General features: G+C 35.5%; 2 protein-coding genes across 3 annotated transcripts in view; one reads left to right on the forward strand and one right to left on the reverse strand.

The window, feature by feature from the left end:
• Positions 1-1,546, reverse strand: part of LOC132129298 (sodium/potassium-transporting ATPase subunit beta-1-interacting protein 3-like) — a 74,511-nt gene extending 72,965 nt beyond the window's left edge. For both annotated transcript variants that reach the window (XM_059540840.1, XM_059540839.1), the window contains exon 1: positions 1,344-1,546. In XM_059540840.1, coding sequence (XP_059396823.1) covers positions 1,344-1,397 — 54 coding nt within the window. In that variant the 5' untranslated portion in view covers positions 1,398-1,546. The remainder of the gene's footprint in view (positions 1-1,343) is intronic.
• Positions 1,547-5,925: 4,379 nt separating this feature from the next.
• Positions 5,926-25,151, forward strand: part of LOC132128988 (uncharacterized) — a 39,416-nt gene continuing 20,190 nt past the window's right edge. The window contains exon 1 of the mRNA XM_059540403.1: positions 5,926-6,178. The gene's annotated coding sequence lies outside the window, so the exon portion shown is untranslated. The remainder of the gene's footprint in view (positions 6,179-25,151) is intronic.

Genomic DNA, 25,151 nt, shown 5'->3' on the forward strand with positions numbered 1-25,151 from the left:
TGTGTTTGGATGGTTTGACAGCTCACTGCGTCTACCTGTTTGATTTGAGTTTTGCCCGCCCTCCTTGTTTCTCCGTTGTTAACCTTAATTGTTCGCCACCTGTTCTCAATGCTCTTCTAATTTCTTCCCTTTATAATTCCCTGTGTTTCTCTGTCCATGGCCAGACTGTTGTAACTCTTACCAATAGCTCGAGCTGGTCTGTGTATACTTGTCTTGTCTTCAGGCTCCAGTGTCTTTTGCTGTTTTGCTCTGCCTCTTGTTCTCACGAATGCAGTACTCCAAGAAGATTCCAGCTCTCATGTCTCTGGGTCTCGGCTGTCGAACGAGTTAAACTGTGGAACGATACTCATCTGCCTTGTTTCATCTGCTTTCAATAAAGCTCTGTGTAAACCCGCAACTGTAAATCCAGCCCCCTTCTCCTGACAGAGACGTCTGTCGTTTCGATGGAAGATTGAGTTTTGACATTTTGGTGAAAAATTATCAAGGTAAAAAAATTTAAATGAAGCTTTCATGAAGATCTATAACTTCCGTATAGAAAATAAATTGGCCAATTTTTTTATTTTAAGTAATGGTGCATGTGTTTTGATGTCACAAACATGATATGTCGACAAATTATAGTCAGTTTTAGATAATTTAACGAATAAATAAAAGGAATAAATAAAATAAAAGGCTTCTGCATTTAATTAACGTTTGATGTGGAAAATATAGTTATACTGTCAATACCGTCATCTGATTTTCTTGTCTAATGGTTTGTGACAAGTCAACAGATAGAGATGTCATTTTTAATTTTTTTTTAAATTAATAATAATAATGTACAATTTAACATTTACATTTTTAATGGTATAATGTTGTTTTACTACACTTTTGATATTCCATGGCAAAATCTGACAGTGTTGACATGGCAAGGAAAAACACATTTTGTGCGAAAAGTAATAATTATAATAATTAAACAAAATCAATTCCTTGGCATATGACTTTGTATTAAGCCCTGTATTCTGTGTTGTCCCAGTGAAAAATATGTATAACAGTATGAGAAAAGTTCATCTGGGATGACTGAAGTAGTGCAAAAGTAAAAGCATTAAACTGCCCATAAAAGTATTTTGCAGCTCTGGGTCATTTTATAGAGGGGACAACTTCTTAAACACATGTTAAACCTTAACTCAGATAAATAAAAAAGAGAGTTCAAGCAGACACAATGTTTAAACAATGTAGGCTACTCACTGTGTACCCGGTGCAACAGCAACATCACAACAACAAAGCAAAAGGCAGCGTATTATAAACTAAACAGTTGAGCAGTCATGCTTATCTGTGTGAAATGCACATTTGTTAGAGAACAAACTCACCAACTGAAACGTGCACAGAAATATAAGGGTGCACCGTCCGCTGCAGCAGCCCATTGTGTTAAAGCTTGATAATGAGATCCTGATTATATGAGTCTACCAGCAGAAAGTCCTAAATACACACAGAGGAGCTCGTCAGTCTCTGTCCGACACAACACAACGCGGCTCCGCTCCCATTGTTTCCGGCGGAGTAAAGCGGATCACGGGCTGCGAGTCAGAGAGACTGGGGGGAGAACAAGAAGAACAAGGGGCTAGACGGGGCAAGAGGGAGGGAGGGGCACCGGTAGCAGACAGAGGGGTGTATGTAAATCACAGTGGTTTGTTCTCACACACACGGACACAGGCTGTGTGGATAAACCCTGGTGCGTGTGTTGTCCACTCGAACCCATAGAAAAAGCGGGCAAATTATCCTAGAGCCACAGCATTCCTGAAATAAAAACTTAAACCGAGCAAGGGCTGGTTTAATCTGGTTTCACAGACTGTTTCAGCAAACTGATCTCTTAGCCTGACCAACTGGAAAGTGCCCAAACCCCTTTAAATCCAACCTTAGACTAGCAAACAAGCGTAGAAACCTTATCTACAGACCACTGCTAAAAACAAACAAAAACATGAACCAGCCTACAATGATGCGCTGGTCTTAGCTGGTTTAGCTGAATGTGCCCAAACCCCTTTCAGTCCAGCCTACTGTAGACATAACCTGACTGAGAGACCGCTTGAGACCAGGAAACAAGCTTAGAAACCATATAAGAGCCCACATCCATGCTATTCTACAAACAAACTGTAAACCAGCCTAAGACAGTGTGCTGGTCTTAGATGGTTAAAGGTGGTCTCCCTGGCTATTCAGCTAAAACTAATGTCGAGTAAAATTAACTCCTTAAGAAGACTATTAAACCTGTTTAGAGAGTCAACACGATGGATGTCAGTTTTACTATCTAACAAATAAACCAGCATTGGGCATATTTGCAGGGGTTTACAGAATATGTGATCATATTTTATCATTATTTAATTGTTTAATAATTTCTTTGACTGTGGTGGCGAACTGAGATATTTTTATCACGATATCTTGGAATGCAGTTAGTTGTGATTTAAAGCGTGTCCTCTGTGATTTTGAGTTTGAAGGAGCTAATGTTCGCCTCGTTGAAGTCTATCGTCAAGCCCAAGGCGCCATCTGCTGGTCGCGCGTCACAACTACATTCAACCTCTTTTTTTGAGATGTAAGCTGGTGTAAATCGGTGTTATTTGTCACTTCACTTTTCCCACTAAAATAACAAACAGAGCATAATATGTTCCTCACTATTTTTACTTGTTATAAGTTTTTTTTTGGTTGACATTTAAATCTACTATATGAGTTACTAAACAAATAAATGAGGAAATGCAGTCAGTGCAGAGGATAATGCAGGATTTATTCTTGGCTGGTTCGACTGCTCTAATTTTCTGTTTCAGTTAAGCACATACAAAGGAGGACTATGAGACAATGTACATAATGACAAACACAACATTTGTATCAATTCAACTACTTTAAATGTTCAGTCTGTTCAGAGAGACACTGTATTGGCTGTACTGAAATGTTAAACTGCCTAAAACTAGATTGCTCTTTCACCCTTCATATTCAGATCCATAATTACTGACATGATAAACAAGGACCTGCATTGCCAAACAAATAACACACATGCATTAATGATGAAGTTAATGTTGATAATATCACTTGTTCTTTGCTAACCCTTGTCTTCTATATACGACAGCTGTGGCTCTGTCTGTGCTGATCCATTATAGAAAAGCGGTTCCTCCCTCATGCTGCTCGCTCCCTCCTCTCTGAACATGCAGAAGAGTGATGAATCTTTTACAGGTTGAGCCTGTATTGCCATGGAACACTTCACTTCTCATTACATCACTGGAGCCTCTGCTTCCTCTCTTAAAAGCTTCCCTCCTCCCTGTCACACACACACACACACACACATGCACACACGCACACACACACACACACACACATACACACAAACATACACACACACACACACACACACAAACACATACACAAACAATGCTATAAATAGTTTTTGGTGATATTTTTAGATGAGAAAACTGCAGATACTTCTGCAGATTATTCTTCTGTATTTATTGAATTTGCACAAGTATTTGTTTATAATTTTGGCTTGCAAAGACATTTGTGCACTTTGTTTGTTTGTTTGTATCACTTTTTATTTATTTCAGTTGTATGTTTATTTTGTTTTTTGTTGCTTTTGTTTTTATTGAAAAAAATATCTTGTTAATATTAAATTTTAATGTACAAAGATTATTTAAGGATATTTTAATAATGACTTGCCAAATTTAAGACATCCATGCACTATTGTGTATTTGTTTGTTTTTGGTTTGTTTTAGTATGTTTTCATTGAAGAAATATTCTTTGGTAAAATAAAATTAACAATGTTTTGAAAAATTTGATGAGATATTTGTACACTTTATTTGTTTATTTCATTTTTTTCTATTCCTTTGTAAATATTTCATTTTATTGTACATAGATTATTCATTTTAACAATGACTTGCAAAATTTGGTGAGACATTTGTGCTTTATTCATTTATGTATTCATTTGTTTGTTATCATTGTTTATTTCTAAGTTTATTTGTTCATTTTTGTTTTGTTTTAGTTTGTTTTCTCTTTGAAGAACATTACTCTTTTAAATATTTAATTTTAATGTACGAAGATTGTTTAATAATAATTAACAATAACTTACCAGTTTTGATGAGGCATTTGTGCTTTATTTATTTATTTGTTTGTTTGTTCATTCATTTTTATTTATTTAAATTGTATTTATTGATTTTTGGTTTGTTGTCGTATGTGTTTCTATTCTTTTGTGAAGTGCTTTGTTAGCTTTACTTTTAAACGCCTCCACATTGTCTCTGCACAGCTTCTCGTTTGCTTGCTCACACAAACACCAGCAATGGAAAGAAGGTCACACTGGGCTATATCAGTAAGAGTATCAGATGGGATCCTAGGGGTCTACTCCTCAGCACCTCCCTCCAGTTAAAGTCTGTTGATGTGTGCTCTTCTGAAAGGGGGGTCAGGCCTTTGTATTGTACACTTTTCAAACCGCAAGACCTAATGCAGACTGACAGCCCAGTTAGCAGACGAGACCTGTGCCAGATGTAAATAAAGACCACAATCAGACTCCAACAAAGACGGAGGAGTATAAAACCTGCCCACACACACACACACACACACACACACACACACACACACACAAGAGCACTCAGAGAAAGTGAGTTCTTCATTGATAGTTTTGGTGTAGACCTGTGATACAGTAAGTGTTGACTATATCTGGGCCAACTCTAAACACAGCCATATCTGTTTTACCACTATCTGTGCATTTAAGAATATACATATTAGATATAATTATTTTAAATAATCATGAGAATCTGATGTAATGGAAAAGTGGAAAAGAGGAAATTAAAGTAAATAAAAAATTATGATTTTTTTTTTCTTTCTTTTTTTTTATGTATCTATACATCAAGACAACAAAAACAATTTGGGTTATATAGTCCAGTGGAGGCAGTGCAATATAATACAACTTTATTAACCCCGGAGGTGTGATTTAGTTTCGGGCATACACTGAAGCAGACTCTGAGACGCACAAGTGAAGAGCTAAAAGCCATTTGGTAAGAGTAAGAGGGATAATTATTAATACATAAAATAATGTCCTATAAAATATACAGTGAGACATAATATTTAATATAGATACATACTATGTAATTCAATGTTAAATATGTTAAATAATGTAAAGAGGAACGAGAACCAGAAGCAGAATAAGGTCAAATATAAGCACAAAGTGACTGTATCAATGTTTGTGAGCCACTCTTTCTGCAGGTTTCATCGCCAGTAGGTGGCGACTGATAATTAGTCATTTAAAATTTCAATGTATTCGATTTATGACTTTTGGTTGAGTCATTGGTCAGAACACGATAAGTATTAAACTTAATGTTAAATCTGAAATGTAAGTATGAAGGAGACCAGTCCATGATGCTAATGGGTTTAGTTGCATAATGGGAACTGTAATAAATGAATGAATAACTTGAATGGTTTGATCCAAAACATCAAATATTTGTTTTAGCCTACAGATATTTAAAATAATGAATTCTATTCAATTACAAACTTCGAAACGTGTGACAACTAGACACTAATGAAACATCCAGTTCACAAAGTGAACAGACTTTACCTTAGTCTACTTTTGCCTGAATGTTAATTTGCTTATTTATTGTTTGTATATAAGAACTAAATATAATACTGTAATGTACGTTTTGGAGGTTTAAAGGTTTATGGTTTGTTTTGAAATAGGCGAACTCCACACAGAACCAGAGAAAACACTTGCGTAATTAGACTTTCAACGCCTAATCATATCTGGTGTGATGCCACTCCCCGCGCTACCCAACATTTGAACGTAATAAATGTAAATCTGAAATCTGTCAGAACTGGGCCGAGTTTATTTTCCAATGGGCTGCCCAATCGGCTTCGTGATGAATAGCATCACGTTTCCATTGGGTGGCGCTGATCGGGCTCGCGCAGATGGAGGGATGAGTCTCATCACATGGTCCTTACATGCCCAGAGAAAGCCTCTGCGCTCTCGAAACTCAATCAGAGTAGGCGTCAGTGCGCGCGCTCCGCAGCAGACGAACTGAGAGCACGAGACCAGCCGTGATGCCCAGCGTGCAGCGGTGTGCGCGGGAGGAGAGCTGAGGAGCTGTGATCATGCCCGAGAGGAGCGCGCACTAGAAGTCTTCACGGAGGATGGCAGGGATGCTGCGCGCCGCATCTCTCTCTCTCTGACTCTGTGAGACAGCGCACGGTAAGCGCGCTTCATCATCCCTCACTGATCGTGCCGTGAAATGTTGAACTTTTGTCTGTCATTTGAAGACGTTTCATGTGTTTGTCGATCAGAACTTTATGAGACTTATTAGGTGTGCCACTTTATATAACTATCGTTCTGTGTAGCCTTGATATGCTGTTTGGTTTGAGACCCCAGACAACAGCAGCCTCAGTCAGTCTCAAACACGATTAGGGCTGTGCTGAGATCTTTTTCAGTAGACTGGAGATCGTTGAATGGGTATTCTGAGCTCTTATTGATTCTGTGTTTTCTTGAGAGGGCTGGTGAAGAGGAAGATCCAGTGCTGAGAGTAAATTAATAAGGTAAAGATGGTTTAAAGGGTGTCCTGAATGAGCGTTCAAACTAAATTGGGCTTGTCCTCTTCAACTGATAAAAAAATACAAAAATAAAAAAACCTACCAAAAAGTACTACGGTACAACCTATTCTTCTGGGCATCCTATCATGGTTCTATCAAGCCTTTTTTTGGACATGTACTACAGTATATACTACTGTAATCTGTTGGATATGCTGCATGGTATATGTTTTTGGGATGGGACCATAACACCATGGTTTTATGTGCATTTACCATGGTATTTTGGATATGTGCCTTGTGCCACCATCCCTTACAAAAGTATTTTGGCAGTACAGTGATTGTAATACTATGGTACTTTGAAATATTTTATGTTTATTTCATTATAAATGATGGTATCCACAGTACATCCAAGAATACCATGGTAGTACACATTATATATATTTTATAGATATTTTTTTTGCAAGTTATGGATTTTTGGGCATCTTCTAGTACCACGGTGTGTACAGTATCAAAAAGTACTAATATTTAATAGTATTAATATCTGATGGTATTACTGTACCAATGTACTGTTTTTGTACGGGATGCTATTTAATGTGGTTAATTTCATTGCAGTGTGTTTAGTTTATGTTTTGCACCAGTGATAAAGCAGCATATTTCATAGTGTTTTGGGAGCGCAATTAATGGTGTGATCTCTAAGTGTTAAGTTATTCCTCCTGGCCCAGCGGGATAGACTTTATTCAAGCAAGAAAGTGCCTTAACACAGACAGCTTTTGCCCCCCGGTGCAAGCTGACCGACAAACTGCATGAGTCTGTCCGATACAGTGAATATGGATGAATGAAATCCTCTTACACTGTGTGTGAGTGTATGAGAGAGATATGTCTACTGAGGGCTTAGTGACTGATGAACTTAGGTCTTTTGGACCTAATGTCAACTGTGTTGATTTAAGCAGCACTATTATGAGTCAAATGTCATGAGCAGAAATAAAATTATTTGTACATTTCAGAATTAGGTTCCAGGATTATACAAACTCGTCTAAAGCGCTAGGACTGAAATCACCCGTTCACATGTCTAACTTTCGGTCAGTTTAATCAAGTCACACCTAAACGTACAGATAATTTACTTTAAATGTGTCCTAATCCACCCACCCTTACTGTATGCCACTCAAAACTCAAAAACTCACAACTAATTTCCTGTAGAATGCAAAGAATTATTATCAAAATATCGAAGCTGCTGACGATCACTGCTTGTCAAGTTCAGCTGCAAATAATTTGATTTATTAAACAATGATTTGTTGTGAAATACAAACAACAACAACAACAATATATTATATAATACTAATTATTACTACTACCACTATTACTATTATTATTCATATATTATTGTTTTTTGTATTTCACAACAAATTGTACTTATTTAATAAAGTAAAATTATAATAAAAATATTATTAGTAGTAGTAGTAGTAGTATAAAAAATTATAATGATTATTGTAGTTTGTTTTGTTGTCGTATGAAATACAATGATGATATTTTAAAATAATAATAATATGAATAATAGTTATTATTCTTCTTATAATTTTTTTTGTATTTCACAAGAAATCATAATTTATCTATTAAATCAAAATTATTATTATTATTATTTGTATTTGTATTTGTATTTCACATAGGGCACCACGTTAACCAGGACTGCCACTTGCAGCCCCTCCAAAAATCTATCAATTATTAAATAAATAAATAAAAGGATGATATTACTAGAACCATATATATATATATATATATATATTTTTTTTTTTTTTTTGCACACATATGCAATCAAGCCCACATTAAATTTTAAACATGGCAGTACCCTTTAAGGGCCCACCAGCAGCTTTCTTCTGTTTTCTTGCTGGACTCTTCTACATTAAACATGCCACATCCTTACAGACTGGCTGCATTTTTAACCACATGACCAGAGTCTGTGTTGTGTGACGTGACTGACGTTCATGCCGTCACAGCAGGATGCAGAAACTCGCTCACTGTGGGTTCAGCTAAGTGTTTGAAAGGTGCACCAATGGGTCAGTTTGTATGCAATATATGCATTTGTAGATGCTCTCTCACATGTTAAGGTTTATATGCACGCCGTGCACTTCTGCCCCCTTGATGTCAAAGTAGATTCAGGATCAAGTAACACTCGTATACGCCTCTGTATCTTAAGACAGATATGAGCTGAGAGAGAGAGAGAGGGAGGGAAAAATGAATAGTCCCTATGGATTAGAGTGGAATATGTGTGACGGAGGGTAAAGTGAAGGTTTAGGGCATGAAAATCCCTTAATAATTAACACCACACAGGCCACGAGGATAGAGGAGGGGTACAAACGGATGGAAACCCACAGCGTACGTATGTGACAATTACTCTACTGAGAACTGTTGGGGGATCTCCCAAAATAGATGAAACATGAAACTCTTTTTAAAGGTTTTCCAGTGTCATCTTAAAGGGATAAACTTGTATGTCTTACAATCTTCTGTTGAACATAAAAAATATATTTTGAGTGATTTGTTATTTATTTATTTATTTATTTATTTATTTATTTATGTCTTTCTTTCTATTCATTTATTCATTATTTTTGGTCCATGTGGAAGTCAAATGGTCACCAAAACAGCTTGGTTAACATTTTTCTATTTTCTTTTTTTATTTTGTAGTAAAATGCTGTATTTTATAAAAGAATTAGCGTATCATTATAAAACTCGGTATGGGTCATCGGCACATGCCTTTTGGTGGCACTATAATTGAACAAAACATGACATTTTTTTTCATTAACTACAATACAGTGCTCTAATGCAATGAAATGCAATATTTTATGAATGTATTGGTGTACCATTACGAAACTATTTTAAATACTAATAACTTTGGTTTGATTTAGCTTATTGTCATGAGACTGGTCTTATTAGATAATAACATAGATACCACTGTCGCCATAGTTGGTCAAGCTTCTTGTTCCTTTACTTTGATTTTCTTTGAAAACCAACTTTTTCAAACTCCTCCTAGACAGTTGGCCCGATTTTCAACTAATAAGAATCTGATTATGTACAGACCATGCCGGCAAAAGGTTACAACTTCTTGAACTAACTCTTATTTAATGAATAACTGTATTATTCTTGATGGTTCATGAGTGTACTACACTGTTGAGTTTGTGGTGCAAAGTGCCACAAAGGACCTTCAACATGCAAAGCACAAAATGCTTTTATTTGTATTTTTTATTTATTTATTTTTTAGTTTTAGTAATTTTGCTTTTGTATAATTTCATTTAAAAAAATCTTATTTTTATTTTATTTACCATCATATGTCACAATTGTATCATATTTATTAGGTATTCTTATATATATATTAACAGTTATTGTAATGTTGTTGTTGTTGTTGTTGTTTTTGTTCAGTTTAGTTTTTCAGTTTAGTTAACTATAAAAACCCTGGAGTAAATCATGACAAAATGTTTATTTTTGGGAGAACTATCCCTTTAAATGATCTATGATAATGTTTATCAGTAAGGCAGTAATCACAAATTTAGGATTGTTTATGATTAAAGCAATGAAAAGCGCTTTAGCGGTGTGTCCCCTCTATTGTCTAAGGCAGTCATGACCTTGCTATCAATAATTTAGAACCATGTTAAAACCATCTGATGCTGAAATAATTCTTTGTTTTAGGGTTTATAGAACAACATTAAATCAAAATCGATCATATTTACTTTATTTATGCATGCTTCTGGTCTTATTGGGAATAATTTGTGACATTATTTTAAAAAGAAAAATTTCTTCATTAATGTACCCCTGTTGTTAAATGGGAGTAAAATGTGTTGAATGATGCGTCTTTATTCTTGTATTTAAAAAAGCAGCTTTCTATTCAGGACCAAAAAGCATTCCACAAGCAAAAGAACCCTTATGTGGTGCCATTAAGAATCCATTTTTCATAAGAGCCTATTGGTTTCTGGGTTTTTAGAGCACCAGTACACCGATTGCTTTCTTTTTGAAACTTTTGAAACCTGTGGTATCATGCCAAAAATTGCCCTTTTTGGTTCTAAAGAAAACTTTTTATCAAATAGAGCAAAGGTGTTGTTATTCACAGCTGAACAAGAGAGTTTGGTTCAGTGACATCATCTTCTGTCTGCTGGGTGGAGAGGCGGTGACCCGAGGAACAGCCTCTCGTTGCATCGAGGCCGACAGAAAGTGAGACTCATGCTGCTGTTCCTCTCATCCAGGCAGACAGGAACCCCCCTCGCTCTTGATTTCTCATCACTGGCTATCATATGGTCAGGAAATAGGAGTGGGCTGCACCAAACTCAATAGGCATTTAAGCACTTAGGAGTATTTCGGGGCCTGTTGTGATACGCATTAGACTAACAGGCTTCATCCATAACACTACACAATATTGATTCATTTCCTCAGGGCGAACGGCGTAATAGCCTTTATCTATTTTCTCTCCTTATCACCCTTGTTGCCTAATCACTTTGACTGCTTGCTGCCATTAAAGTGCTTAAAATGCCAACATCATAATCTCCGAATGGTAGGAAACTCTGTCAGTAAAGGCATAAAGCATTTGGGGTGTGTATTTGACATCATTGATGTAACAGCGAGATGGATTTAGTAACATTTCACTCTGAAGCCACCGGGTTTGTGTTTATAATTGATAGTTCCTACTCCTGAATCAGATGTCTGTTGTCATGATGCTCCATATCATGACTATTAATCAGAAGAGGAAATGGTGAACTTGCGTAGAGATAGACAGGACGCTGGGTTTTACCCATTCTGACTGAAGGAACTTTTGTAAGCGGTCGCAGCTAATGCGTATTGACCTATTTTTTTTGTGAGGATGGTCTGAGATCAGCTTTCCATGTCCTCTTTGAGTCCTGGTTTCTGTAGCTCACTGTGATAGTGCGCAACAGGAAAAGTGCAGCGTGCCTGTGCGCTGCAGAGCATCCGGCTAGAAAACACAGCAAACTCAGAGAGTGAAAGAGAGGAAGAGAGATTTGGGGGTTGTGGAACATAGCTGACTAGGCCAGAAACTTGGTCTTGCTTCAGGGCCGAAATTGTACAAGTGGTGACCCGAAATTTTTCTGTTTTTAGTTGAAAAGGGTTTCATGTAAATGCCCCCTAATTGTGCTTTCAAGCCCTCCTGGGAAACTTGTATTTATGAGTTGGGAAGTCATAATTATGATGTCAGACGCGTTCAAGTCCTTTTTTGGAACAAGATGTACCTTTTCTAGATTAACTCTATACATCTACAATTGATGAATACAGAATGCACATTGGATGAGTTTTTTATGGTTTTATTCAATTATGAAGGTGTTGTAAATGTTCATCTTTACAAATTTACATATACATATTTTCTATCATAATTGTACAATACGATGGGATTTTGTACATGCAACTTAGATTATTTTATTATAAATATAAAATAAAACCCCACTAATTTCAACAGATACACCAATAATAGTTGCTGCATTCATTGCGTTTCCTCACTGACTTGGACCCAACTTAATAAAGAAATAGAGCATGAAGAAAATCCTGAGAATCTTTCTTTCTGACACAATAACCAAGTAACTTAGCAACTTTTTCTTCAAACTGTTACTATGCAGTTGGCCTGAAAGAGAAAACTGACCATACTTTACGCTCACAAATCTGAAAATCTAACAAATATTTATAAATTGTGTTATGAATTGTGGTCTTTTGTAACACAATGATACATGAGACCAAATTTGAGTTGCTCTGAGCATTTGCAGCAACATACTTGCCTAGAATATGTTTCCAGGTTTCCTTATATCTTGCCCAAAATTGTGCAAAAAGACATACACCTTTGTTCATTTGTCATACTTGGATTGTCCCTACACATCCCGCAATGCACTGCTAAATTGGAATAGGCCCAAATTGAGAAACTGGCGGAAATACTGGATCATCTTGATAATTTCAGTCAGTTTGGCAGATCCAGTCTGTTTCTGGAGTCCCAGCAGTCTGCAGGGAAGGCAGACATTATGTTGACCCCATTCATTTCACCACTGTTTTACTATATAAGATGTTCCGCTCACTGTTGCATACAAAAACAACAGGATGTATGACTTAAAAACAGACTATGAATAAATCAAGTGTCTGGTTTCTATTTTGTAATGAAAATGCAGGTAAATGGAACCGTGGAGACCAAGATCAAGACATTGCAATGTTTATTTATAGTTTATTTACAATCACAATCTTGGTGCCGTCGCCTTGGCAAACGGCAACAGCATCCTTATCAAAACAACACCTACATGTTGTTGCGAGTCGCAACAGTCTGCAGTTTGTCAGGAGGTGACAGAGTAAGATGGAGTGCGGTAGGAAATCAGTTGTGGTAGTTCAAAGAATCTGTGGTCTTACAAATGAAGAAACATACGTTTCTGCGCAGGAACACGCTCACATACACACACTTGCTGTGCTGTCCTCTTTTACCAGTGTGTCATATGAAGCAACGGCAGACACCAGTGCAAGTCTATTTTTAGCAAGTGCCTGCAAGACGCAAGCACATATGTTAAAATGCCGCTCAGCGGAATAGCACTGTTAGCTATCTTTGCATCTTGTTGTATTATCATAAAAGAGACACCTTTTGTACCATATAGTGCAATAATTTGAATAATAATAGAAATGTTTTTTTATGAAATGTGTCCGTTTTTATGCATTCAAAGATTGTGCAGACTGGAGGGTTTGACTGCTAATGACACTTTTCATGAATACTGTGCAAATTGGTGTCCTGTTACTTTTCAATAAGCATTAAAAGCACAAATTCTATGGTTTCTGTTGTAATAGCTATTAGACATGCTAGGCAACTACTGTGTAACACAAAATTAATCTAGCATGAACGGTAGATGTTAAACACATTACATATCTGTACTACTTTAAAATGGGGATTCTGGTCTCCCAGAAGTCTTGACCTGTATCCATCAAATAAAATAAATGCCAAAGTTGGATTTTTTATTCAATGCCTTGTTATTTTTGTGTTGCTTATATACTGCGATGAAAAACAGATGTAGGGCTTACTTTGAAATAATTTTCACTAAATATAGCTGAAAACGTGAATTAAGGGGCCAAGCACTACAGAAGCAAGCAAAGTAGCATCAGACCAACTGCAGCAAGTAATTGAAGTCATTTTAAGATGATTTAGTCAAAATGCCTGAAAAATCATTAAAACAACCACTATTAATATGATTTAAAGGGCTATCACTTTTGACCAAAAGGTGGTGATGTTACTAAATGTAATCCATCGATGTTACGATGTGGTGTGTTCTGTGTGAGGTGACAATGGCGCACACAAAATTTGTTGTCAATATGTCAAAGCTTTGCAGAGATACAGCCTCAGACGTAGTCTAGCATCATCCCTGTGTTTCGTCTATCAATATGAAATCAATAGCTTTTTGTCACATAGTCTGAAGATGACCTGACTCAAATTTGGTGAAAAATAGTCTAGGTGGAGTTCAAGAAAGAAACTTTGTGCCGGCTTGACACAAAGTATATTCTGAGATCAGTTTCATCACAATAGGCTAATGGAATCAAACGTTTTTTTTATTATTATTTTATCATTATTAACAGTTAATGAATGGTTTATTACTTTTGGCCGATAGGTGGCGCTGTTACTAAATCGACGTGGCATGTTCAGTGTGAAGTGACATTTGGTGTCAATATGTCAAAGCTTTGCAGAGATACAGCCTCAGACACAGTTTGGCATCATTCCAGCTAATTCGTTGATGCGTTACACAATATATCCATAATCATATTTCGTAATGGTATACCAATGCATTCATAAAATATTGCATTTCATTGCATTAGAGCACTGTATTGTAGTTAATGGAAATTTCATGTTTTGTTCAATTATAGTGCCACCAAAAGGCATGTGCCGATGACCCATACCAAGTTGTATAATGATACGCTAATGCTTTTGTAAAATACAGCATTTTACTACAAAATTAAAAATGGCTGATGGGCAAAATGGCCGATATGGGAAAATCAGATATCATTTGACTCGGCATGATGCCCTGAATCTAATGAGATCCATGATTTTTGGACAAAATGTTAAGCATTTATAGGCAAAAATAGCAATTTTTCAAATCTCCTGACCATTAGGTGGTGCTACGTCATTTTCTTATATGCTTTTGTCATGTTTATTAGTATAAAATATTAATAAACATATTATAACACTTGAATTTGTTGACTAAGCCGACAGAACCAGTGATTATCCACCCACCAGGTGAAGTAGCCTGTGTTACACTATGTTCTACAAATTATTATATTTATATTTTTATTTACTGTTACTCCAGAATTGAAAAATATAATGACGAAAAGAATGGTAGAATGTTTGCCTAGCTTTTTTGCTCAGATAGTTCTCATGTAGCATTGTTTGCAAAGTGTGTAATTTGTATATTGTAATATGTAATCATGTAAGCCTAATGTCCATAATAGCCTATACATCGGACATTGCGCTGCCATGGCGTTGGTATTGAGACTTGCGTGTTAGATCGTTTTTCATCTTATAGTTGGCTGCTGGGTAACTCCACCCAGGCTACGAGTAAAATATGTAATATATGCCATAAAGCAGGTCGTAAAACTACATAGTGCTGCTTTAAAGTATAAATATGTATTTATTAATTTATTTTAGTTTCAGCTTTAATTTAAACAATTTTACTTCAACTTAAATGCATTTATATCAGTTAGTATTTAAATTGCAAGCAATTTTTTTTATCTAATAATTACATTTTATTCCAGCTTTATTTCAATTGCTGAAAAACTACCAATTTAGTTTAAGTTAACAATAACAACACTGATATTAAATGCACTATAGTTAAAAATAATTAAATAAAATTAAATATTAGTTCATTTTAGGTACCATAAATCTTCAGTAGTATTTAGCTGTGGCTATTACATTTACATTTTAATAATATAATAGTAGAAAATAAAACAGCTCATAAAATATTTAGCTTGACCACTTGTGGACAATCAACATTTCATGGTGGTTAGGCACCTTTTGTAAATATTCCTTTTTTTTTTTTTTTTCATATTTTACACCCTGTTCATGGACTGAGCCTAATACAGCTGCTAGGCATTAGACTCTCAACGAAAGCTCTTTTATTCCCCAGTATAGCAGGTGAGGCTTGTGCTAAAGTGATAGGAGGATAAGAGAGCTCTATTTCGGGAGTTTTCTTTGTTGAATTTATTTTGCTTATTTATGCATGCACCTCCACATGAAAGCATCCCGCGGTCCCTAGTGGAACTGATGAGTTGTGGAATGAGAGGAGTTTGAGCTCTTTCTTTCTCGCTCACGCTCACTCTCTCTGTCTGATTCACTTCTCTCATGTCTTCTGTTCTTTCTACCCATTTTTCCTTCTCTCTTTCTTTGCAGATGAATGGAAAAGTCACTAAAGTGTTTATTCCCAGTGCAATTGTGTTTTATTGAACTTGAAGAATAGATTTGTGTCGGATCGATATCTCTGATCAATAGGTAGAGTGTTCTGAGAACTACGGAGGAATCTAATGAGATTGTTAGTAACCCAATTAGCTGCAAAAACCAGCTAATTAATTATGCAAGCTGTTATGCTTGCCTGCCATATCAAAAATAAACTAAACACATTATTATCATCCTGATTAGTGGTGAGCAAGGTCAGTGAATGTCAGTCTTCTTTCATGACTTCGAATTTGGCTCGATTTTCTTTCCAATCAATGACTTTAAATCACGTTAAAGAAGGGAAGTGATATATCAAATTGATAGACACTTTTATTTGAAATAGACATGAATTTTAATATATAATGCTCTTTGTTAAAATGTAAAGGAGGCCTGTTTGCACTGAATTAATTACAATGGATTACTGGATTATTCCAACACATTTAGTGCCTACTTATGCTGAATTGCAGTCTGTATAGTACATAAGATGAAGTTTTGCGACTATTTAGCATGCATTCATCTCAGAGCGAGAAAAGAGGTTAAGGAAAGATGGATGGACAGATGAGCGGTTGGTCAAATTCGACTGGGAATACATTTTTCATAACTCTGTCAGGCGTAAACCTGCACTGGCTTTCAAGCTGCATAAAATCAATGAGTGCACCATTAACCTACGATTGCACCCGTTCACTCCGCCGCTGTCCTCCATAGTTCATGACTGCATGCCAACACCTCACACTGCTGCGAAAAAGACAAACAGATCCAGAGCTGTTTATGTACTGTACTGTATAGAAACAATGTAGAAGGAAATCAGAGAAACACAGATGTATGTATTAGTGTTGTGCATGCTTACTGGTTAGCGTCAAACCACTATGAGACTGAACAATTACGGTTTTGAAATCCCACATTACACTGAAAATAGATCTTAAAGGAATATTCTGAACTAGTGTCTTATATATAAACTTCAATGTACACCATTTTTCAGATTGCTCGCTTTTTTAAAGGAATACAAAGTTTGTTCCCACAAATACATAAAGCTCTAAAACAATGGTGAAACTGAAAAAGAGCAGCTTTAAAGCTTAAATAATACAAAAGTTTTAACCCTTAATTGGCCCCATATACTTCCATTGTAAGAGAAACTTTTAATTTGATAATTATTATTATTATTTTGGTTTCATCCAGAATGATCTGATTTAAATTTAGAGCAAATAAGCCAATTTTATTCACTTTTTAAAATGCTGTTTTTGTAATACTTCTATTTAACCCTATAAAATACTTCTAGGAATTCTTAAAACACTAATGTTTTTAGGTGAGAAATATAAGACATAGAATCATTTATAGACACACACACACACACACACACACAAATATTTAAATGTATATTTTTATTAAATTAATACAAATATATGAATACAATTATAGATTTTGTAATTTATGAAATATGTTTAGATTATAAAATAAGTCAAATTAATATTTACAAATGTATACAATTTATTAAAAAAAAAAAAATTACGGATTGTGTCGAAATTATTTTTTTTTGATAATCATCATTGTGTCATATGCTGTTGACTAAATGTAATTTGTATTGAACCCTGAATTTTCCTTTTATTAATAATAATTACATTTTCCTTTAAGACAAATGGTCTTTGAAATAATACACTTACAATGGTAGTCTATGGGGTTGAGAGTTTAGAAGCAGAAATGTGAAGCCTATTTAAATCAGTTCATAATTAAGTGTTATTTGAGCTGTAAAGTTGTGTAAATCATCTTTTTCCTACTCTGAGAAACTTTTGGTGACACATATGCATAAACATGAGGTTGAAAATCATTCGGAATATGGTTTAAAGAACAAGGCTTTATTCTTAAAATCCAAATCTTTTTGAGGCTTGAGTATTGATGGATTTTTAGTGAGGGATTATTAAAGAAGCTCCCTTTGTCTTTTTGCTGCATACTGTACACTTCAAACATCTCACATGGCTGTTATATATTATTCATGTGAGAATTATGTAACGGTGCCTACGTTGTGAAATGTCATAGAAGATTCAGAGGAGTTTGTTAGGCATCAGGTTCACAGATCTGATCGTGGATGGAAAAGACAGTTACACTTTATACTGCTACAGACAATCAAGCGTCATTCTGCTTTGTTCTCCCGCTGGAGAAAGAGTCTGTGGAGCGGTGAAAGGCCCTTGTGTGTTTTATGTGTTTGATCACGATGTGTCCCGGTTGCAGTGGTGTGTGGGTGTGGGTTTGTGCGCTGATGTGGAGGCAGGGTGGAGGTTGCCTGCACCGTTGCAGAAGAAGGTGGAAAGTGGGTGAGTCATCCAAAATTAAACCACAAAAGCTAGAGCGGATTTGTGCGCTCTGGGGCTGCCTCTGTACACACACAACTGCACACTCACACACACACACACCTGATGATGCAGGTTAATTAAAGATTAACCTTCCCATTTTATGGAATAATCAAATTCCTTTTACCTAAATTAAGAACTTCATAATCAGACGACTGTCCAACTAACACCAGATTAGTCGAACAAAAAGTGTCATTTGATTTGATTCACTGTTTATTCAAAAGTAGTGTTTTATCCAGAATAAACCGATTTAAAATAAAGTACAGCGGACTGATTCAGTAACTTTTAAAATGCTGTTTTAAAGGTTTTTTTTTTTTTACAAGATTTCTTATAATTCTTTCCCTGATGGTATTAGGTGCAAAAAGTAAAGTATTTAATCAGGTACACACACACATACATACATATATATTATAATTTTTATAATGTGTATATATATATATATATATATATATATATATAAATATATATATATATATATATATATATATATATATATATATATATGCATAATTATTATATATTTAATACAAATGTTATATGTGTTAAAATTATTAAAATAATTAATAAAAGAGCATTTGTAGCATGGGATTGGTTCTTTCTGTCTGCGTGCAGGGCTGTTTTAGCACTCAAATTGCTTTCCGACGTCTGAGCTCTCCTCAGGGAAATATAGGGATGCAGAATCAGCGCATGAAGGAGAGCGGACACTGAACGGCCTGATGGATTGGCTTGTGAGATGTGTCTCACTGTCTTTTTTTTGGGGATGGGGGATGTGTGTAAAGCCAGGGCGGGCCACTAACGTTTATAAAGCAATATGAGTTTGTGAAACCCCAGAGATGTTGTCTGGCTGTGAAAAATGCCGTTAAGTCGCAATGCTTATTAGTACCTTAATGGTACAGTTGAGGTCAAAATTTTATATAGACTTTTCAGTATCTGCTAAATGTTCATTATTTTACCAAAATGAGAGAAAAATCTTTCAGGTCCCACAAATTCTTTGGCTTTCCAGGATCTTTTGTGTATTTGAACCATTTCCAACAGTGACTGTATGATTTTGAGATCCATCTTTTCACCTCGAGGACAGCTGAGGGGCTTACATGCAACTTTTACAATAAGTTCAAACGTTCACTGGTGCTCCAGAAGGAAAAACCATGCATTAAGAACCTGGAGGTGAAAACGGTTTGGCATTTAAGCAAAAAAAAAAAAAAAAGTACACTTTGGTTCAGAAGTTTACACGGGACACTTCATATTTATCAAAGAATCACACAAAAATATCAAGCAGCACAACTGTAAGAATAAGAGATGTTTCTTATTCTTATCACATCAGCATATCAGAATGATTCCTGAAGGATCATGTGACACTGCTTTGATCACAGAAATAAATTATATTCTCAAATTAATGTGAAAAGAAAACACTTATTTCAAATTCTAATAATATTTCACAATATTACTGTATTTTTGATCAATAAATGAGCCTTGCTGAGTATAAGATACTTCTTTCAAAAAGCAATGTTTGAATGGTGGTGTTACAATGTTTTTATCTTGTTTATTTGCTGTTAAGTTTCTCAAGAAAATCTCTCAGATGAATTTACTAAAATAGCTTACACTAAACTGGTTGAGCTATCTTGCAAAAATTTGATGGCATGAACCTTGCAAACGTTGCCAAATTCAGCGACTAGATCTTCTTTTGAAGTGCTAAATGTTGTAGCCTCTGCTGCCTTGTAAACAGAAGTTTATTTCCTGGTGGACTGATAAAAACCTGTGCTCTCTGACTCCTGGAAATTGCATAAAGCAGTCAGTCAGATCAGAACTCACTCTTGCCACTGATGTGTGCAATCTGCAGCCTGTCAGTGAACATGCCATCTGAGCCCAAAACTAGCTCAAATTATGGCATGATGTGTCTAATGAGACCAAATGCACATTTGGTGTTTACAAACTCCTTATCGAAATTGTTTTATACAGATTTTTAAAATCCCAATCCTGTAACTTCCCAACCCGGAAGCTACCAGTGAGTCTTCAACACATCGGAGCATGATGGATAATGTAGTCCAAAATCTGTTGAGCTTTCTGCTTCTCTTACCCTATTTTCTGAGAGCTGGGTCTTTCTTGTCTCACAGCAGTTGTGAGTACAGAGGAGGAGCAATGATTTATTAAATGTGCAGTGTTTGAGCAGAAATAGAAACCTGCTGTCAGAAGTGTGAAAATATTGCTCATCAACAGAGAAAGGGGACAGGGTGCACTGTTTGTATTAACGAACAAGAACAATCTATAGGGGTTGTGCAAAAGGTTCTTGACAATGATGCATCTATCCATCTATCCACTGAAAGTATTGTGATTATAACTCAATTAGATTAACATACGCATATTATCAGTGTATTATTTATTTATTTAAAAAGTGCAATTTTCTTAAAATGTATGTTTAGCTTTATTTCTAAAATCCAAAAAAAAAAAAAAATTTTATATATATATATATATATATATATATATATATATATATATATATATATATATATATATATATAGCTTTTTATTTGAGAGAGACTTTAAAAAGTGAACAGAAAACTTTTTTGCTTTCTCATTTTTATTACATTTTCTTGTTTATTTGTCATTTATATTTTGTACATTTTCATTTAGAAATATAATAGTAGTTTAATAGTTTAGTTTAATAATAATTTATTTTATTATTATTTTCGTTTTTTTTTTTAAATAATTGTACTATTTTTAAATATTTTAAAACGTATTAATTCAAAATGTAAATAAAAATACATTTAAAAAAATATTTGTTTAAATTATTTTAAATGTTGAAGTTCAAAATTACATTTATATCTGCTCTTGTTGTTAGTAAGGTAGCTGTTAAGTTTAAGTGTTTGGTTGGATTAGGGATGTAAAATAGGGTCATGCAGAACATGTGCTTTATAAGCACTATTAAACAGTCAATATGTTAATAATAGGGATGCTTATAAGCAACTAGCAGATAGTGTTGATTGGTCCCTGTACTAGAGTGTAACTGTCAGTAGTGTTAGAAGTGAGGGTGGGTGGCGGGGTTGTCCTGGTCCTCCCATAAGCATTAAGGGACCCCCCATAAATCTCCAAAAAATGAGCTTGGGGAGTCCTCTGGTATAATACGTGAACTATAATACTTGAAACATGAAACTAATGAAAATAAAAATGAAATGAAAAGTGTTAATTGCTGTTAGAAATTTAGACCTGCTCATGCCACATCACACCCATATATATTTTTTTTATGTGTTTCTATAGCGTTGCACATTATAACCACACAAAGGCTGAAACCTGAGTTTTTCTGCGTGCGTACTAAATGAATCTTGCAAATTTTCTCATCATAAGCAACAAAGTGCAAATGAATGAATTACGTAAGTATCATAATGTGTATGGACAGCTTCATTGATTATAACAGGACTTTTGGGTGCAGTTTAAATCTCTGACTAGAGACTAAGTCAGTGATCATTTTTTTTAATGCAAATGTTCTATGGTCGCGTTCTCCGTAATTTACTGTAATGTAAATTAAAGTGTTATAATTTGTAACTTATAATATATAAATTATTGAGTTGTGATCACTTTAAATACAAATCCGACGAACAGCCACTAGGTTGTTAGGTTTTCTGAGCAATAACGAGGATAAGACAAAAAAATTAATGAATCATAAACAAAAGATTAAAAGAAATGTGCTTAGTTTGCTATGACATTGATTTTTTGTGGAGAAATATATCACGGGTTTTTTTTTTATGTATTTATTTTTTTATCATTTATAGGGTGTGGGATCTGGTTAGGGAGACCCCCCCCCCACCCCCCCAAGAGCTTTGACACAATTCGAACACTGACTGTCAGTATTTGTGCACCTCAGCTCATTGTTTCAACAACTGCACCACATCTCCTAATGATACAAGGTCTTTTCTACTTGAAAACACTTCACACATATATAGCAAGTGCTGATAAATGGAATTTAATTAAACTACTGATGGGAATGTGTATGACTTTTTGTTATTTATCTACTCATACCGGTGTCTTATGAAGTGCAAACACACTCCCTGGGCCTGTTACTCCGAGTGCAGCTGTAATGATGCCGAGGAGTCGGGACACCAGACAGGACTGCTGGGACACACGATCAGAGATTAGTCACGGTTCAGAGTGAATGACAGCCCTCACACGCTTCTGCATCACTGACACTGGAGCATAGGGAAGGGGTTTGTCATTCTCACACTCAACATGCTTCAGACGGTAGCTGTGAAAGAGAGTAGTGTTATGGAGAAGTGTGCTGAAGCAGGTCCGACTAGTTTAGAGTTAAGATGCTTTATGAGAAGTTAAGCACTGAGATCATTTTAATCTGCTTTGAGCAAACGTTTGATACATTAGGACATGTGGAGACAAATTCAGTCTGTTGTCGTATCCCATTTGGGTGTTGTTACAGCGTACTTGAGGCGTTTAGACAGTCTTCAAACTCTTATGAGAAGTGTTTAGAGATAAAGCCTACAGTGACTGTACACTCCAAATAGCTGGAGAGCTGCAAACTTCAACAGAGCTTTAGTATTAAAGAAGTTCTTCATGCCTATAGAGGACAGAAAAACCAGCCAGCAGTTGGGACGTTCCTTTGACATTGTAGTTTGCAAAGATACATCTATCCATCCATTTTCTAAACTGCTTGTCCAGTGGTACCGAGATACAAGGCATCACATCTGCTTTTACAGAATCATGGGTAATGTAGATACTCACCACGAATTCTGCAGTTACAAACATTTATTTAATAGTAAGTTGAAATAATGTGAGTCCAACAAAAGCATATAGCATTGATTAGCAATATGGAGCTCACAATAGGTCTGTTTTTAACAGTTTATAAGTTATTATTGAAAACCAAATCCTCTATTAAGAAAATAATTGCAGAACAGGATTCAGAACTGTCACACTCTATTGATAGTATACTATTAAACTATGCTATAAGCTGCTAGCAAAAACTAATTTTATATCCCATTATAACTAAATCAGAGCTCGACCATCAGGATTTTTAAATGAGTGAATTTTGTTAGAGACAGATTGCATTTAGACAGATTCCTTTACACTAATTACAAACAGAAATGGAAAACCGAACAGTCAGAAGAACCATCTTGGAACGGTCACAGACCGTTGTAATTTTGAGGTTGTAAATCAATACTATGTTTTTGTTGAAGTTGTCAGTCTGTAACTAATAGTAACTTATAAAATAATCATGTTGAACAGTGGAGATCGTGGTGAAACTACATTACCCATGATTCTCCACCAATGTTGTAAATTAATGTTGTAAATATAGGAGAGGTTATTTAATGCGTAGTACAGGGTTTGTTTGAATAACTAGCACTAAGCAATAGTGATAGTGAAGCTTGCTGGCAGGAGAAACCATGACCTATAACTGCTGCCAGCATGATGAAATCTGTTGATACAGTAAGTGTAAACACACACACATGGTCTTAAAAACCGTCATACTGCACTGGTCAAAAGTCATCCTGTCCACCACAGTGTTATGAAGTGTCCAGATGGTCCTCTTTGTAAAACAGTCCACAGTGTAAACCCACAGGCCACGGTGGGGAGGTGTTAAATGGCTCTACTGTCTGCAGAATAGCCAACAGCAACGACTCACCCAGTTCTGGTGTCGGGGTCGGTCTCTCTGAGGATAAGGATTGAGGGGTTTTACGCTCTCATAATGGGATTTATCCCCATGGTGAGCTGAAAGATGGAGAGAGGGATGAGGGAAGTATGAGGAGCAGCAGGAGGCTGAACTCCCTCATTCTCACGAGGGCTTGTTATGATAGCCGCAGATGGAGTTTAGCTGTCATATTTGCAGGGTGTCGAGTGCATGTGATGAGCTGCACGTGATTCCACACCGAATCCACCCAAAACAACAGCAGCTTTGAAGTAGAACGAAAGAGCTTTGTGACACTGCGGAACATTTCATGTCACCGCTGAAAGATTGCAGATTGATGCTTCACTGTCTGCAGAGGCCTAATATGATCTCCCGACATATTTAGGTTATAAAAACATTGTGGGAATGTTGCTCTGAAATGTTTTTAACACCTTGGATTGTTCAGATTTCTTGTTGTGATTATAACATTACTTAAAGGTTACAAACATTTCTTACAGTGCTCTGCTAACTTTATTTTTTTTAACCAAAATATAACGTTATTTGAAAGTTTATTTTTAATATCCTATTTTTAATATATGTCATGTGATGTCGTGATTAGAACGTTATTTAGAATGTTCATCTAGTACCAATAAGACCATGAGAACATTCCAAGAATGTTGTTCTGAGAATGTTTATGAGAACGTCTATCAAATATTAATCAAGTTATTAGAACTTTCCATGAACATTACTTACGAAGATCACATTACTTTGTCCTAACATTTATATTATTTTAAAAGAATGTTAGTGAAAGTTGTGAGAATATTCTATGGGATCATTCTAGCTGTTAGCATTAGCATTTATCTCAATAACAGTTGTGTGATCACTTCTATGGAAGGATATGAGCTATCCTGTTGCTAATTGTATGAAATGTTTTTAAGTCAACCGCTTAATTACTGTGGAGCTACAACACCGCTGATTGACTAATGGCACCACAAGAAAAAACTAAAGTTTACACTAATGCTTGCTATATATATGCTGACAATGCTGAGAATACGGCGCATACTTACCCTTTGTAATGAATAATGTTCCAAACCTACAATATGTTAGCATGTTGCTAAGCTAATAACATTGATAAGAACAAAAATACCTATCACAATCATACTATATATTGAGGCAAAACAGTCCATTTGAATAAGTGTACATTTCAATGCTGAATGACTTATATATTATAATGGACATTACTTATCTTGAGCTTGTTGGAATGCCTCGAAAG

This window comes from Carassius carassius, chromosome 46 (genome assembly GCF_963082965.1).
Source record: "Carassius carassius chromosome 46, fCarCar2.1, whole genome shotgun sequence".
NCBI lineage: Eukaryota > Metazoa > Chordata > Actinopteri > Cypriniformes > Cyprinidae > Carassius > Carassius carassius.